The sequence below is a fragment of the Medicago sativa genome, chromosome 8, assembly GCF_051527215.1.
Source record: "Medicago sativa cultivar Bolivia chromosome 8, Bolivia_mono, whole genome shotgun sequence".
Classification (NCBI taxonomy): domain Eukaryota; kingdom Viridiplantae; phylum Streptophyta; class Magnoliopsida; order Fabales; family Fabaceae; genus Medicago; species Medicago sativa.
The window spans coordinates 36,278,047-36,292,450 of record NC_140756.1 but is presented as its reverse complement, the minus strand read 5'-3'; the positions used below and the strand labels follow the sequence as shown (position 1 = coordinate 36,292,450).

General features: G+C 40.6%; 1 protein-coding gene across 2 annotated transcripts; it reads right to left on the bottom strand.

Moving 5' to 3' along the window:
• Positions 1-3,320: 3,320 nt before the first annotated feature.
• LOC146898846 (DENN domain and WD repeat-containing protein SCD1-like) lies at positions 3,321-5,946 on the bottom strand. 2 transcript variants are annotated; one of them, XM_085736316.1, is made up of 8 exons: positions 5,476-5,946; positions 5,233-5,356; positions 4,928-5,109; positions 4,754-4,825; positions 4,484-4,644; positions 4,315-4,356; positions 3,878-3,955; positions 3,321-3,625 (listed from the first exon to the last, which is right to left on the bottom strand). In XM_085736316.1, exons 1-8 carry the CDS (start codon positions 5,544-5,546, stop codon positions 3,606-3,608), a joined length of 750 nt encoding a protein of 249 aa, XP_085592442.1. In that variant the 5' UTR covers positions 5,547-5,946; the 3' UTR covers positions 3,321-3,605. The 2 variants fall into 2 exon arrangements, with proteins under 2 accessions (XP_085592442.1, XP_085592441.1); XM_085736315.1 differs by lacking the exon at positions 3,321-3,625 and having other exon boundaries at positions 3,798-3,955.
• Between the last annotated feature and the right edge of the window lie 8,458 nt (positions 5,947-14,404).

The following is a 14,404-nucleotide window of genomic DNA, read 5'->3' as shown; positions in this document are numbered from 1 at the left end:
TGTTGGGAACACCATATCGACATATGATGTTATTCTTGATAAACTTGACAACCACTTGCTTGGTCACATTAGCATAGGAAGCAGCTTCAACCCACTTGGTGAAATAGTCAATTGCCACTAGAATGAAACGATGTCCATTGGAAGCTTTTGGTTCAATTCTTCCGATCATATCAATGCCCCACATAGAGAAAGGCCATGGGGAAGATATAACATTGAGAGCGTGTGGAGGTACATGGATCTTGTCAGCATAAATTTGACACTTTTGGCATGTTTATGGCAGTCACGCTCCATGGTTATCCAGTAATAGCCGGCTCTTAACAGTTTCCTTGACATGGTGTGGCCCGAAGCATGGGTCCCAAAAGTACCATCATGTACATCATGCATCAACTTCTCAGCTTCTTGTTTGTTAACACATCTCAGCAAGACCATGTCATAGTTCCTCTTGTATAGGATTTCTCCGTCCAGAAGGAATCTGCTAGCCCATCTTCTCAAAGTCTTTTTATCCCTGTTGGAAGCACCAGGTGGATATTCATGATTCTGCAAGAATTGTTTGATGTTGTAATACCAAGGCTTTTTGTCATTCACATCTTCATCAGTCTGATCTGGCATATTTTCAATAGTAAACACATGAGCGGGTCTATCAAGACGTTGCACCTTGATCACGGGCACATCATTCCAGTGATTGACACGAAACATGGAAGACAGAGTAGCGAGAGCATCAGCCATCTGATTTTCATCCCGAGGGATATGGTGCAGCTCAACCTTGGTAAAATATGTCAACAGACGTCTTGCATAGTCACGATATGGGATCAGCTTCTCATGATGAGTCTCCCATTCACCCTTTATCTGATTAATAACAAGTGCAGAATCTCCATAGATATCAAGGTGCTTAATTCTCAGATCAAGGGCTTCTTCAATGCCCAAGATACATGCTTCATATTCATCTATATTGTTTGTGCATTCAAAAGTTATTCGAGCGGTGAAAGGAATGTGATGCTCATGCGGAGTTACAATGATGGCCCCAATTCCTTTACCATAAGTATTAACAGCACCATCGAACACCAATCCCCATTTGCTATTGGGGTCTGGCCCTTCATTGATCAGTGGTTCTTCACAGTCTTTTGCTTTCAGATACATAATCTCTTCATCAGGGAAATCAAATTTAATTGGCTGGTAATCATTAAGAGGCTGACAAGCAAGATGCTCAGCAAGGATACTTCCTTTGATTGCTTTCTGAGCTTTGTACACAATATCATATTCAGACAACAACATTTGCCAACGTGCAATCTTTCCAGTAACAGCAGGCTTTTCAAAGATGTACTTGATTGGATCCATTCGGGATATCAACCAAGTTGTATGATTCACCATATAATGACGCAGGCGTTTGGCAGCCCAAGCTAAAGCACAACAAGTCTTTTCAAGCATCGTATACCGAGTCTCACAGTCGGTGAACTTCTTGCTCAGATAGTAGATAGCATGTTCTTTCTTTCCGGTCTCGTCTTGCTGACCGAGAACACAACCCACTGAATCATCTAACACTGACAGATACATAATCAACGGCCTTCCTTCCACTTGTGGGACAAGGATAGGCGGTTCCAACAGGTATTCTTTAATGCTATCAAAGGCTTCCTGGCATTCATCATTCCATACAACAGGCTGATTCTTTCTGAGCAATTTGAAAATTGGTCCACAAGTAGTGGTCATGTGAGATATGAATCTTGAAATATAATTCAGACGTCCGAGGAAACCTCTGACTTGCTTCTCAGTTTGAGGGGCTGGCATCTCTCTGATGGCTCGGACTTTGTCAGGATCAACTTCAATGCCTCTCTGGCTGACAATGAAGCCTAGCAACTTTCCGGATCTTACGCCAAATGTACACTTGTTAGGATTCAACCGCAGCTTGTACTTTCTCAGTCTTTCAAACATCTTTTTCAAATACACAACATGCTGCTCCTCATCACTTGATTTCACAATCATATCATCAACATATACTTCAATCTCCTTGTGAATCATATCATGAAACAGAGTGGTCATACCCCTTTGATAGGTAGCACCAGCATTTATCAAGCCAAATGGCATCACTTTACAACAGAACGTTCCCCACGGAGTGATGAAAGACGTCTTTTCTCTATCTTCAGGTGACATTCGTATCTGATTATAACCGGAGAAACCATCCATGAAGGAGAACACTTTGGATTGAGCAGTACTGTCAACAAGCACATCAATATGAGGCAATGGGAAGTTATCTTTCGGACTGGCTTTGTTCAGATCTCTGTAATCAACACACATTCGAACTTTCCCATCTTTCTTTGGCACTGGTACAATGTTGGCAATCCACTCAGGGTATTCAGCTGTCATGAGGAAACCCGCATCAATTTGCTTTTGCACTTCAGCCTTGATCTTAAGAGCCATGTCTGGACGAGACCTTCTCAATTTCTGTTTGACGGGAGGACATTCAGGTCTCGTCGGTATCCGATGTTCCACAATCTTAGGATCTAGACCCGGCATATCTTCATAGGACCATGCAAAGAAATCTGGATAATCACGGAGAAGCTGAATAATCTTCCTTTTCACTTCTGGCTCTAGTGCAGCACCAATCTTGATCTCTCGCTTGTTCTCTTCAGTACCCAGGTTGATAAGCTCAATCTCTTCCTGGTGAGGCTGAATGGCTTTCCTTTCTTGCTCAAGCAGTCGAGTGATCTCATACGGTATTTCTTCATTATCCTCCTCATCTTCAGATTCATATACAGGGAATTCAAAATTTGGAGGAACCATAGGGTCACTGTGTTCAACGGGTTTATTGTGGTTCAATTTGCATAATATGATTGGGATGATTTTTAGAAAAAGTTTTTCATGCAGATTTTTGAAATTAATAAGAAAATACAGATGTTTTGGTTTTTTTTCCACTACTACAGAAATGATTTTTTACATCAGTTGGAAATGACTTTTTACATCAGTTTGTAACCGATGTAAAGTGATATGATGTGGTAAGTCCACATCCTTTCACATCAGTTTGCGACTGATGTGAAATCTTGAATTTCTACATCAGGTCCGCTTGCACTGTTGTAATAGACTCACTTTGAAATTTAACCTTACAGTTTTCACATCAGTTAAACGATGGACACTGAAGTGAAATATGTATATTTCACATCAGTTTTCTAAATCACTGAGGTGAAATATATTTTTTTTCTAAATAATTTTTTTTAAATGGCTTATCAAATAAGCTTGACCCCTGCTTTTTTTTTATAGTAATAAAATGAAAATAAATTATGGATAATTTTAATGCAAAAAAAAAATATATTATCTAATTGGATATTACATAATCAATCCTCAATATTCCAATCTATAAAAGAGGCATAAGCATACAATATAGCTAGAAATAATCCAATAAAACAACTTTAGGCAGAAATTTCAAACAAAAAAAAATCCACAGCAGAATCATTATTGGATTTCCCCAACTATGTCCAGTTTTAGCTTTGGAAACCCCAATACCTAAAGGAAGCATATAAATCATCACCCCAGGATCTGTTCCTCTTTGTATACTGAGTACACCATTCGTTAAGGCACGTTCATAATAATCTGCGTATGAGACTTCTTTTGTCCATCTACACAGGTGCCGCGAAACCTGAAATCATTATCTTGCAACATAAATACTTCAACAGAATAAACTAAGAATCATCTCTGAATATCAAGTAATGTATCACACTGACATAGGAACACATATTCAACAATAAATCATAAACATAATGCCAATAAACTACCTTTTGTTTTCAAGTCCAATGAACAACCATATGATAATAAATTTAGCAGATGCGCATTTTTAACTTGCCTAAGATTACATGAAAAAAAGATAGAGAATTATCAGCTGCTCCAATACCTAACAAGTGCTCCCCGGCATTGATAGATAATATGGCAGCGTTGTGAATTGTGACATTTTTCGCACACCTTATACCACCTGCACATTTAACGAGTACAATGTTACTAGGTGACCTCAAATTCCTTCCGATTTTGCACAGCAGACTGTGTGAGCATAACATGACTTCTCGAACATTATTGCATGTGACACACAACCATCCTATGTATTTCTATAAAATTGCTATTTTGAATTTACAAGATTAAGACATGGTATATGTGGACTGGCAGTACCATGATAGTATTTTACAGTGATAGGTAAGCTACAATAACAGATACTCTTTAAGAATTGGTACTTTTTGGTCAATTTGGGACATTATATATGCTGAATAATTACCAAAAAATAACAGAAGCTAAAAGCCAGAATCAAAATAATTTGCAAAATTAACGAGACTGCCATACCATCGTCATTTTCCCAAAACTGCAGCAGGCCATCGGTTGACCCTGCAATGGAAAATTAACATTTCAATAAGATAAAACACAATGAAATTATCTTCGAACAACTCTCCTCAAGAACTGACAAAATAAGGATAATCAAATGATAGCACAGCCAAAAATTGGAGATACATACCGGTTATTATTCCTCTATCTAATGAAGAATATTCAACACATAATATTGGCCCTGCGTGACATGCTAGGACAACATCACATGTTCCTCGTGAAACTGACCATATTCTTGCCGTCCAATCATCACTACCAATAATAACAGTGTCACCAACCATTCTTAGTGACCTGCATTTTTATATAGAATCAGATATTTGTTTAAATTTTGTAAACACAGTATAAGAGAAGTAGAAATATAATTCTTTTTTTTTGTAGCAGAAATATAATTCTTGTTTACCTTATCCATTGTGTATGTCCTGAAAGTTTATGCATCTGCCTACTAGCACGAATGTCCCACATGTTGGCAACCCTATCGTGCATGCACTGGATTAAACTCTAGACAATTAATATATGACAAATATCTGAATACAAAAAAAGGTATAGGAAGTTGTATTTTTTTGGGGTAACCTACACGTCTCTTCCGGCCGCAGCCAAGATTCCCACATTGTCATCATATTCCATGCATAAAACAGCACTAGAGCAACAACCAACAGTTGCAACACATCTATCAGTTCTTACATCCCACATTTTCACAGGGCCGTCATGGGATGCAGTTAGCACACGCTCACCTGAGACTGTACGTACACAGCTGACCTACACAGTTGGTTTTCTAAATTAAGTTTCAATCATCCAATGTGTATACTTTTAAAAGATTCACAACATGCCTAAAATGTTTATTGCAGAACAATACAAAAAAAAAATTAAAATAAAGAATACCGGTCCATCATGGCCTTTAAGCTCTTCTAAAAGTTGAGTAGTCTGTTTATCCCAAACCAAAACAGACTGATCATCCGATCCTGACACCACCTTCCCTCTGTCTGAACTTATGGCACGGACAGTCCTGTATTAAAAGCGAGTTAAGGTTACACATAACTACTTATTCAAATATGTTAACAACCATACAAGAAATTTAGAGAGGGGGGGGGGGGGGGGGGGGGGGGGGCGAGAGAGAGAGAGAACCTTGTATGCCCTTTTAAAGTTGCCCTAAGTTCAGAACCACGAAGACTTGGGTCCCATATCTTAACCTGCATGTTTGCACAAACTTTATGAATATCCCACCTGAAGTCTTAGCCAAAAGGACGTTTCTACACCATTGTTGCCTGCAAGAAAGCATTCAATAAAGAATAAGTCAACAAGCTTGCATCACACTTAGAATTCATGCATCAAAACAACCAATTTGATAGCTCATCGACTTCAACGGAAAACACTATGAATGAGGTATGAAACATGTAATGCTTGAAAAACAAATCACTTAAGCATAGTACAACTATTCAATTAAGCATAGTACAACTATTCAACTCATAATCATCACCAACATGCATGACAAAACAACCTCGAAAATAAGATAAACAACCTCAAAAATAAGATATTTTGCGTAACAGCAACATTGAAATATGCTAATAACAGTTGATACTTGACTAAGTGTTGACCCTTCTGACTTCAATTAAAAAACACTGTAACTCTGACAATTAATTTATTACTATTATAAATCATTGTATCATCATCATAGAACGAGTGGGCCTACTCAATGAAAGGACATGCAGTAACTTCACATTAATTATTACACAAAAAAAGAAACATGCCACATCACTTCCAAAACTTTTAACCAGAAAATAAATGTCAAAAAAAAAAAAAAATTAAATGATTAAATAGTACCCACAAAAAAAAACAAATATTATTATTAATTACAATAATTAGAAAATTAAAACTAAAATTAATTTTTTTTTATTATACCTTAAACACGGTCTCTGTCAATTAATTGCAAATTGCTGAATTTGGAAGTAATAAACCAAGAGAATAATTATACAAAAGAATTGAACTTTCCCCAAATAAATTTCAATAAAACAAGAAAAGCCCCAAATTCAGGAAACCCGAACAAATCAAGCTTAATTGACGAACAATTACAACGATTTGAACAAAGATCTAACAAATCCAAACAAAAATTCGAATGAAAAATCTTTGAAGATCCTCTTCTTTCATGCCAATAGAAACAATTCCTGATCCATGTTTAATCATAAAAGCCACGTCCTTGGTACTAATAAGAGATGCTGCTTTTATAAGATTTCCTTCAACATTGTTGTTTTCATCATCTACAACGATTACAGACTTTAAAAAAAAAAATATTGATCTAGGTATTAGATATGATCAATCCATTACTTAATAAAATGTTATCAAAATTATTCACTTAACATGAACATGTTTAATAACATGCTTATTTATTTATATACGGTGAGTTTGTCACAATTACGTGTTAGTGTCAATGTGATTTTGATCAAAGTTGCAATTTTGTACTTTAACGAATTCATGGTGCTACTATGATTTTGTTAGAATCAATGTAAAATTCTAACTAACCTTTCCTTGGCGTAGAGCATCAAGGGCATGCTCAATGGAAGAGTACCCTTTAGAGGGACAATCTGGATCAACTTCAGCTTCACTTACAAAGAAATCACTTTTTCTTGATCAGTTAGTTGATTTGCAGCATCTAACATTTTTAAGAGGGATCCATTTTCATTTTTCTTCAAATCACCACTATCATCAAACACGTCTTCATTTCCAACCTTAGAAAACCCAATAGCATAAAAAGCCAAATTTCTCACCTTGTTGTTCCACATGCCAAATCTTGCACTATGATGAGTAGTGCATGACCGATTGAAGCTTTGAATAAATAATAGAAATTTTTTACATGAGTTCAACAAATTGAAGAACAACTAATAGTGTTGTGTTATCTAAAGAAATAAAATATGTACCTTGAATTGGTTATGACGTGGGAAATCAAAGGACTAGGGAACGAAGCAGAGTCCAACCAAGTAAGCTTCAGCAGCTTCTTGAAGAGCGGAAACGGCACTGCCCTGGAATCTCAGATCTGTCTTGAAATCTTGAGCAATTTCACGAACAAGACGTTGGAATGGAAGTTTACGGATCAGAAGCTCAGTGCTCTTCTAATGCTTACGGATCTCTCTCAAAGCAACTGTTCCAGGTCTGAATCTGTGTGGCTTCTTCACTCCTCCAGTCGCCGGAGCTGATTTTCGGGCGGCTTTGGTGGCGAGCTGCTTCCGGGGAGCCTTGTCGTCGGTGGACTTGCGAGCAGTCTGCTTGGTACGTGCCATCGAGAGAAGCTTCTGGAAGATTGATTTTGTAACTGTGATTGTGATTGTGAAATCGAATGTGAGATTTTAGATGTGTATGGTTCAGATCTGAAAATGGGTTTTTATAGATTAATTGATAGTGTTTTGAATTCAACACTTGAAATGAAAATTTGGACTGATGGGTACAAAGAAGCCAAATGGGCAAAGTCAGGTGAAGAATTGAAGAAGAAGAAGAAGTGAGAAAGTGAAAACGCGTAGATGTGAGAGAGGAAGGGATAAGGTAAAGTGAAAATTTGTTTTCACATCAGGCAGTTCTCACCCACTGATGTAAAAATAAGTTAGGCAAAGTTTTCGTTCAAATTACGAAAATGCCACCGCGTGTTTTTTCCTTCATCTCAATTATGCACTGATGTAAATGGTATATGCTATTAGGAATTTCCTTCATTTGCTTATGTCAACTGATGTTAAAACTCACATTGTGTATCTTTCCCTTCAGATATTTCCCCTGCTGATGTGAAAACTAAAACCCCCTTGATGTTAAATGTGTATTTTGTAGTAGTGTTCTGGCATTACCATTATTTCCAAGAAAAAGGCACTAAAAAGTAAAAAAACAAAGAGTCGCGCAAAAGACGACAACTTTTATTGATAACGGCAATGCCGAAACAAACATGCCCTTACAATGATGTCACTTTCACCTTGGGCAGAGCGAAAGGATTGTTATTTTGAAAACACAGAAAAACATGAGCAACAAGACACATTACATGGAAGCATGCATGACTAAAGGAACATCAATGGCCTCCCAATTTCTCACAGTGCCTCCTGGTACAACAAATGTAGGCACATAACTACTCTCAGCAGCGTCTTCAGTAATAGCATTGATGAACCCAGCACTGTAGAAAGTTCCTGTTGAAACGCCTGAGGTTGGGGAGAATCCAAGGCCCTCTTTACGCTTGTTTTCCAAGATCTGTATCACTTTGCCCCAGCCGGCAGCTTGCCCTTCTTGAACAGCCTTCTGGGCGTCTTTCAATGAAGCCATGCTAGCAGTAGCCCTTCGGGGCTCTGCACCTTCAACAGTCAAACCTTGAAATGACGTCCCTTCAGCGGACCCTGCTTCAACACAAGAGAAAGATGACACTTGGCTAACCAGATACGCTTCTTCACCATGTACAGTGACGAGCTTACCGTTCCTCATGAACTTGAGCTTTTGATGCAAAGTAGAAGTGACTGCCCCAGCGTCGTGAATCCACGGTCTTCCGAGGAGACAACTGTAAGAAGCATTGATGTCCATGACCTGGAAAGTGATCTGGAATGTCTCAGGACCAATGGTAATTGGCAAGTCTACTTCCCCCAGAACATCTTTGCGAGATCCGTCAAAAGCCTTAACCAGATAACTACTTCCCCTTAGAGAGATTCCATGATGGCTCAATTGTCGCAGTGTAGACTCAGGCATTACATTCAAGGATGATCCAGTGTCCACCAGCACATTGGATATCATGTCAGACTTGCAGTGTACGGAGATATGCAGGGCCAGGTTGTGGTGCTTTCCTGCCTCGGGGAGTTCATCGTCACTAAACCCCAAGTTATTGCAAGCAGTGATATTACTCACTATCCCATCAAACTGATCCACAGAGACTTCATGATCAACATACGCTTGCTCCAGTATCTTCATCAACACCTTCCTGTGAGCCTCTGAGCTCAAGAGTAGAGACAAGATGGATATCTTCGACGGAGTTTGCAGAAGCTGGTCAACAATCTTATAGTCGCTCTTCTTAATAAGCCTCAGAATCTCATCCAGATTAGACTCTTCAATAGATTGGCCTGATGGGCCAGTGTTCTTGTCAATAGGAGGATCAACTGGTGGAGTTGTGGTGGCAATAGGTGTGACCACCTTCTTTTGAAACAAGGGTGGACGGACTTTCCCGCTTCTCAGGGCTGTAATTTCGCTCGCAACGTTATCGATCGTAGCTGGGGATACCAGAGGCACTTCCACCCCATTCTCAATCATGGTTGCATTGTACTTGTAAGGGATTGCTTTTGTAGAGGCATAAGGTACTGGACCAGGCAGTCTGATCACTAAGGGTTCAACATTCCTTGTCTGGGATACACTTCCAGCAGGAGAGTCATGAAACACTGGCACAATCACGCATACATCACTGACAATCAAATGTTTGTCATCCATCAGACTCTGGATATCATCTTTCACCACACAACAGCCCATAGGATTTTGGAGACATTCTGAACAAGAAGCATGATCGTGATTGAATAAAGAGGCTTGGCAAAGTTTGACATGAAGCGGTACCAAGGGAGTGACAACATTGCGGACATCCAACATGGGATCCTCTTGAGGAACGGAGATCCTTTCAAAAGCCTCGATCATGTTAACAGCTACGTGGTTTGGAAGTGGATTGTCAAGGACATGAGGAACACTATTCTCAAAGGTCAACCTTCCTTTTTCTATCAGATCTTTCACAATATACTTCAAAGCATAGCAACCTTCAGTATCATGGCCTTGAGCACCCTGATGGAATTCACATGTAAGATCTTGTCGGAACCTAGGAGGCAAAGGATTAGGCGGAGGCCTGCCTGGTCTAGTGACACAGTGTCCCTTAGCAAGTAAAGTTGGGAGCAGCTCAGCATACCGCATAGGTATTGGCGGAAAAGAAGGTCTGGGTCGGGGACCCTGTTGTTGCTGTTGTTGTTGTTGAACAGGAGGCTGGTGTTGCACTTGTTGAGCAATGGCATTAACGGGCACTGGTGGTTGACCCGGTGGCAGAGGATATTGCTGATAGAATGGCGGGAAGAAAGGATGTTGAGAGTACTGCATGTATTGATAGGGTAAAGGCAATTGAGTGGCAGCTGCAGATGAGTTACCAGATACCATCCCTACTTCAGATTCTTTCCTCTTATGGTGGCCATTACCGTACTTCTTTGGTGCACTGGTTGAAGATTCACCCTTTTCAAGAACAATAATGCCTTCTCTGACAGCCTCCTCTAGACGGGTTCCCATAGTGACCATGTCGGAGAAGTTGTTTGGAGCAGAGACTATCATTCTTTCCTTATATTCCTTCTTCAGAGTCTTCAGGAATGTCTGTGTTAATTCTTCCTCATCAAGTCGAGGAGAGACACGGGCAGCTGCCCCTCTCCATCTCTGGGCATACTCACGGAAGGTTTCATCTGACTTCTGAGACAAGGACTTAAGGGAGTCCCTATTTGGCTTCAGACGAGTGTTGAACTCATAATGACTTTCAAAAGCAGCAGTAAGTTCCTCAAAAGTATGGATATTTTCTTTGCTCAAACCAGTGTACCAATCTGCCGCATCTTCTGCTAGGCTGTCTTGCAAGCAGTGTATCATCAGGGCATCGTTGTCTGCATAATTGGCCATCTTCCGGACGTACCGAATGACATGGTTATGTGGACAGGAAGACCCATTGTATTTGTCAAAGTCTGGCACTTTGAACTTCTTAGGAATCTCAAATCGGGATACCAGGCACAGATCACGAGCCTTAGCAGAGACATTGTTTCCACGGCTAGCCTTGACCTCACGGAGTTCTCCAGCCAACTCCCTTAACTGTCGTTTCATAGCTTCCACTGCGGGATCTTGTCCACGCGGAGTATCGATATCAATCACTTGTTGCACAGTGTGAACAATAGGATCGGTAACAACAGTAGTCACCTGAGGAATAGCAGTAGACACAGGAATCTGTCCTTGACCAGCAAAACCAGAGATACCAGCAGCAGTATTAGGAGAATAGTAAGCTGAGAGACCATAAGGACGCCCATTGGGCATAACAAAACGAGCATCAGTAGCCACAGTAGACAATGGGATAGATGGAATTGCTTCAGTAGAAACTGGAACAGATGTGGCTGGTTGTTCTTGTGCAGCCATCAGAGCAGACATAGTGTCATGAGCCTTAGCCAAGTCTTCCTTCATAGCAGCCAATTCGGCACGGAGCTGAGCATTTTCTTCTTCAAAGTTAGCCATAATCCTTCTCTTGTGAAATCTTGTTTGATGCACTCCATCTGGTTGGTAAACCTTGCGAACACGAGCCACTTTTCAGACTGCGGCGGACAAAACCAGGAGGCAATGAGCACGAGAGAAGTTTTTTGTGACCAATGAATGCATATGATGCATGAAATGTGCTAACGCATATGCAAAAAGACTCTTTTTTGTGTTATCGAAGGGTTTTTAGACAAATTAGAAGTTTGTAAACATTACTACACAACATAAACGGGAAACAAACAACCAACATATAGTTTTACAAGACGATTCCCTTTGAACCGCTAAGCCAAGGGATAGACTTTGTAAGACAACATAAACAACTGGAAATAACAACAGGAAAAAGAAATCCTCAAGCGTAGGAAGTGGAAGCATCATCCTCAGACTCAGACTCATAGCTGCAGTATCGTGCATAGAAGTCACGGGCACCCCTAGCCCTCTTGGAGTCCCTCATAAGCAACCTATCTTTCTCTTCAATCTCTCTCTTAGCCTTAGCTAACTCTTTCTTCAGTGTCAAGACCTCATGAGTCTGCTGCTCATCCTTTCCATCCAAAGTCATGATCAAATTCTCTGCCTCATAGTATCTAGCCCTCCACTGATGCTTCTCCCGACTCTCCATAGCTAGATGCTCCTGATACATCTCCTGAGTACGTGGGAGTAGAGGCAAAGGCATGGTAGGAATAGATGCAGACACATATCTCATAGAGGGGTAAGGCATACCAATCTCCACAGCTTGGTTTATCACCCACTGTGTATAGGCTTCATGAGCAACACCGGACCTTACACCCATGTGCTTCACCTCTTTCTTCCGAAGTTTGGACCAAGCTTCCATGAAATCCTCTTTTATTCCCGTGGGAGCATTGGAGTAGTGAAAGAAGTAAGGAGCTGTAGCAAGATTGATGGGTTTATCTTTCATCGGGAAACCAAATTGTCGCAAGGCGAGCTCCGGGTTATAGTTGATTCCACCCCGGGTACCAAGAAGAGGTACATTAAGAAACTTTCCACCACCACAGATAATTTCCTTGACTCTAGAAGCGGGAGTGAGCCAAACCACTTCATTAGGAGTGAGAGCCATAATCCTCTGTGAAATAGACCAATTCTCCGGATTGTCGTGGAAAGACTCCGGAAGGTGCGAAATAAACCACCTATAGAGGAGAGGCACACAACAAAGAATGTATCCACGACCTTTGCCGGATCGATCATGAATAGCATGGTATGTGTCAGCTAGCAAAGTAGGAACCGGATTCTTGGAGTGGAAGATCATAATAGCATTCATGTCCACGAAGTCAGCAAGATTCGGAAAGAGAATAAGCCCATAGATGAGAAGTGCAAGAATAGCCTCAAGAGTGTCCTGACAAGTGGTCTTGAGGTTGGCTTTCTCAAGTAGATACTTTGAAGTGAACCCTTGGATACGTGCCTTAGTGACAAGATTCTTGGAGATATCGGTGGTCTTGAGATAGAGATCTTTAGCAATAACCAATGGAGTAAGAGGATGCTCAAGTCCTGAGAAAGGTACCCCCTTAGCAATAGACAGATCCATCAAGGAAGAATAAGCCTCTAGAGTAGGCACCTGCTGAAAGTCCGGAAAAGTGAAGCACCGATAGTCCCGATCATAGAATTGCGCTAGAGTGTGCACAAGCTTCTCGTCCACATTAGTCTGGAGAATAGTAAGTAAAGCCCCGTAACGACGTCGGAAACCAGTCGGATCCTCAATCTTGAGTGCCAAATCTCTCAAACTAGCCAAATCCACTTCCTTGAACTTGTAGGAATTAGTCTTCTTCATTCCTACAATGTTTACAAATTCAACTTGTCTAAGCCCTTCGATAACAATGCATGGAAAAAGTTTATGCATGTATGCATGTATGCATGAATGCATGATTATGTTCAAGTTCGGAGAAAACATGGTGGGTTGAAGTTCAAAGTCGAGGAGTCATGGGTGGACACGGTGTCCGGTGAAACTAGGGCTTTAGGATAATAGTAACCGGGTTCTAAAAAGGTTCCCAAGTTGCAACCTCTCCGACGTATATCATGGTGTCACGAGACAACACTCGCTCCAAGATTATCCGCGGAAGGTCTAACTTGAGTGTAGTATCGCGTGACGACTAAAACTCGAGACAAACACTCGGTTTAGCCTCCGCACTACATCCTAGAAAATGGCCATGGATGGGTTCGGTTATCTACGGTTCATAGCGTCATAGAACAATTAGAAGTAAAGTGCCTAAACGCGACAACACGCGCCGACAACATCACCCCCAAAATGCCTTAGCTATGTGGAATTGATCGCATAATCCAAAACACGAGGCAACCCCCGGAATGAATTGTCGATTATATCCCTCCTAAATCCTAAGTTCACTCAGCCCGGGTGCAGGACTTTTGATATTCTCACCCCACACGTTTTCAAGAATTTCAACATTTATTCACATAAGAAAGCAAGTAAAAGAAGCAAGTAAAAAGAGCGCAAGCGTGGAAATAAAGACTAGGCGTAACTCTCGAATCTCCCCAGTGGAGTCGCCAGCTGTTTTATCTTGGTTTTCGGGTGTCAAACATTGATTACGTTTGAACCTTTTTAACCGGTGATATCTTATTTTTTTCTTGGGAAGGGAAAAAGTAAGCAAAACCCTTGAGAATCGAGGTCCGGGAGTTGTTTTCGCTACGGGAAGGTGTTAGGCACCCATAACGACTATAGTATCCTATAGGAACCGTCTTTAATTTCTACGCGCGCGCTTTATTTTTAAATGCTATTTGAAAATTGATATTTACACCTAAAGGTATTCTAAGTGAAGAATTGGAGGGAGAAGAATGTTTG

Bases quoted from the DNA above. Each gene is read 5' to 3' on its own strand.
- LOC146898846 (XM_085736315.1), bottom strand. From the start codon at position 5,546: ATGCAGGTTAAGATATGGGACCCAAGTCTTCGTGGTTCTGAACTTAGG. The intron at 5,110-5,232 runs GTATTCTTTATT...CCAACTGTGTAG, and splicing joins TTAAAGGCCATGATGGACCG to GTCAGCTGTGTACGTACAGT. The intron at 4,645-4,753 runs GTAAACAAGAAT...ATAAAAATGCAG, and splicing joins GGACATACACAATGGATAAG to GTCACTAAGAATGGTTGGTG.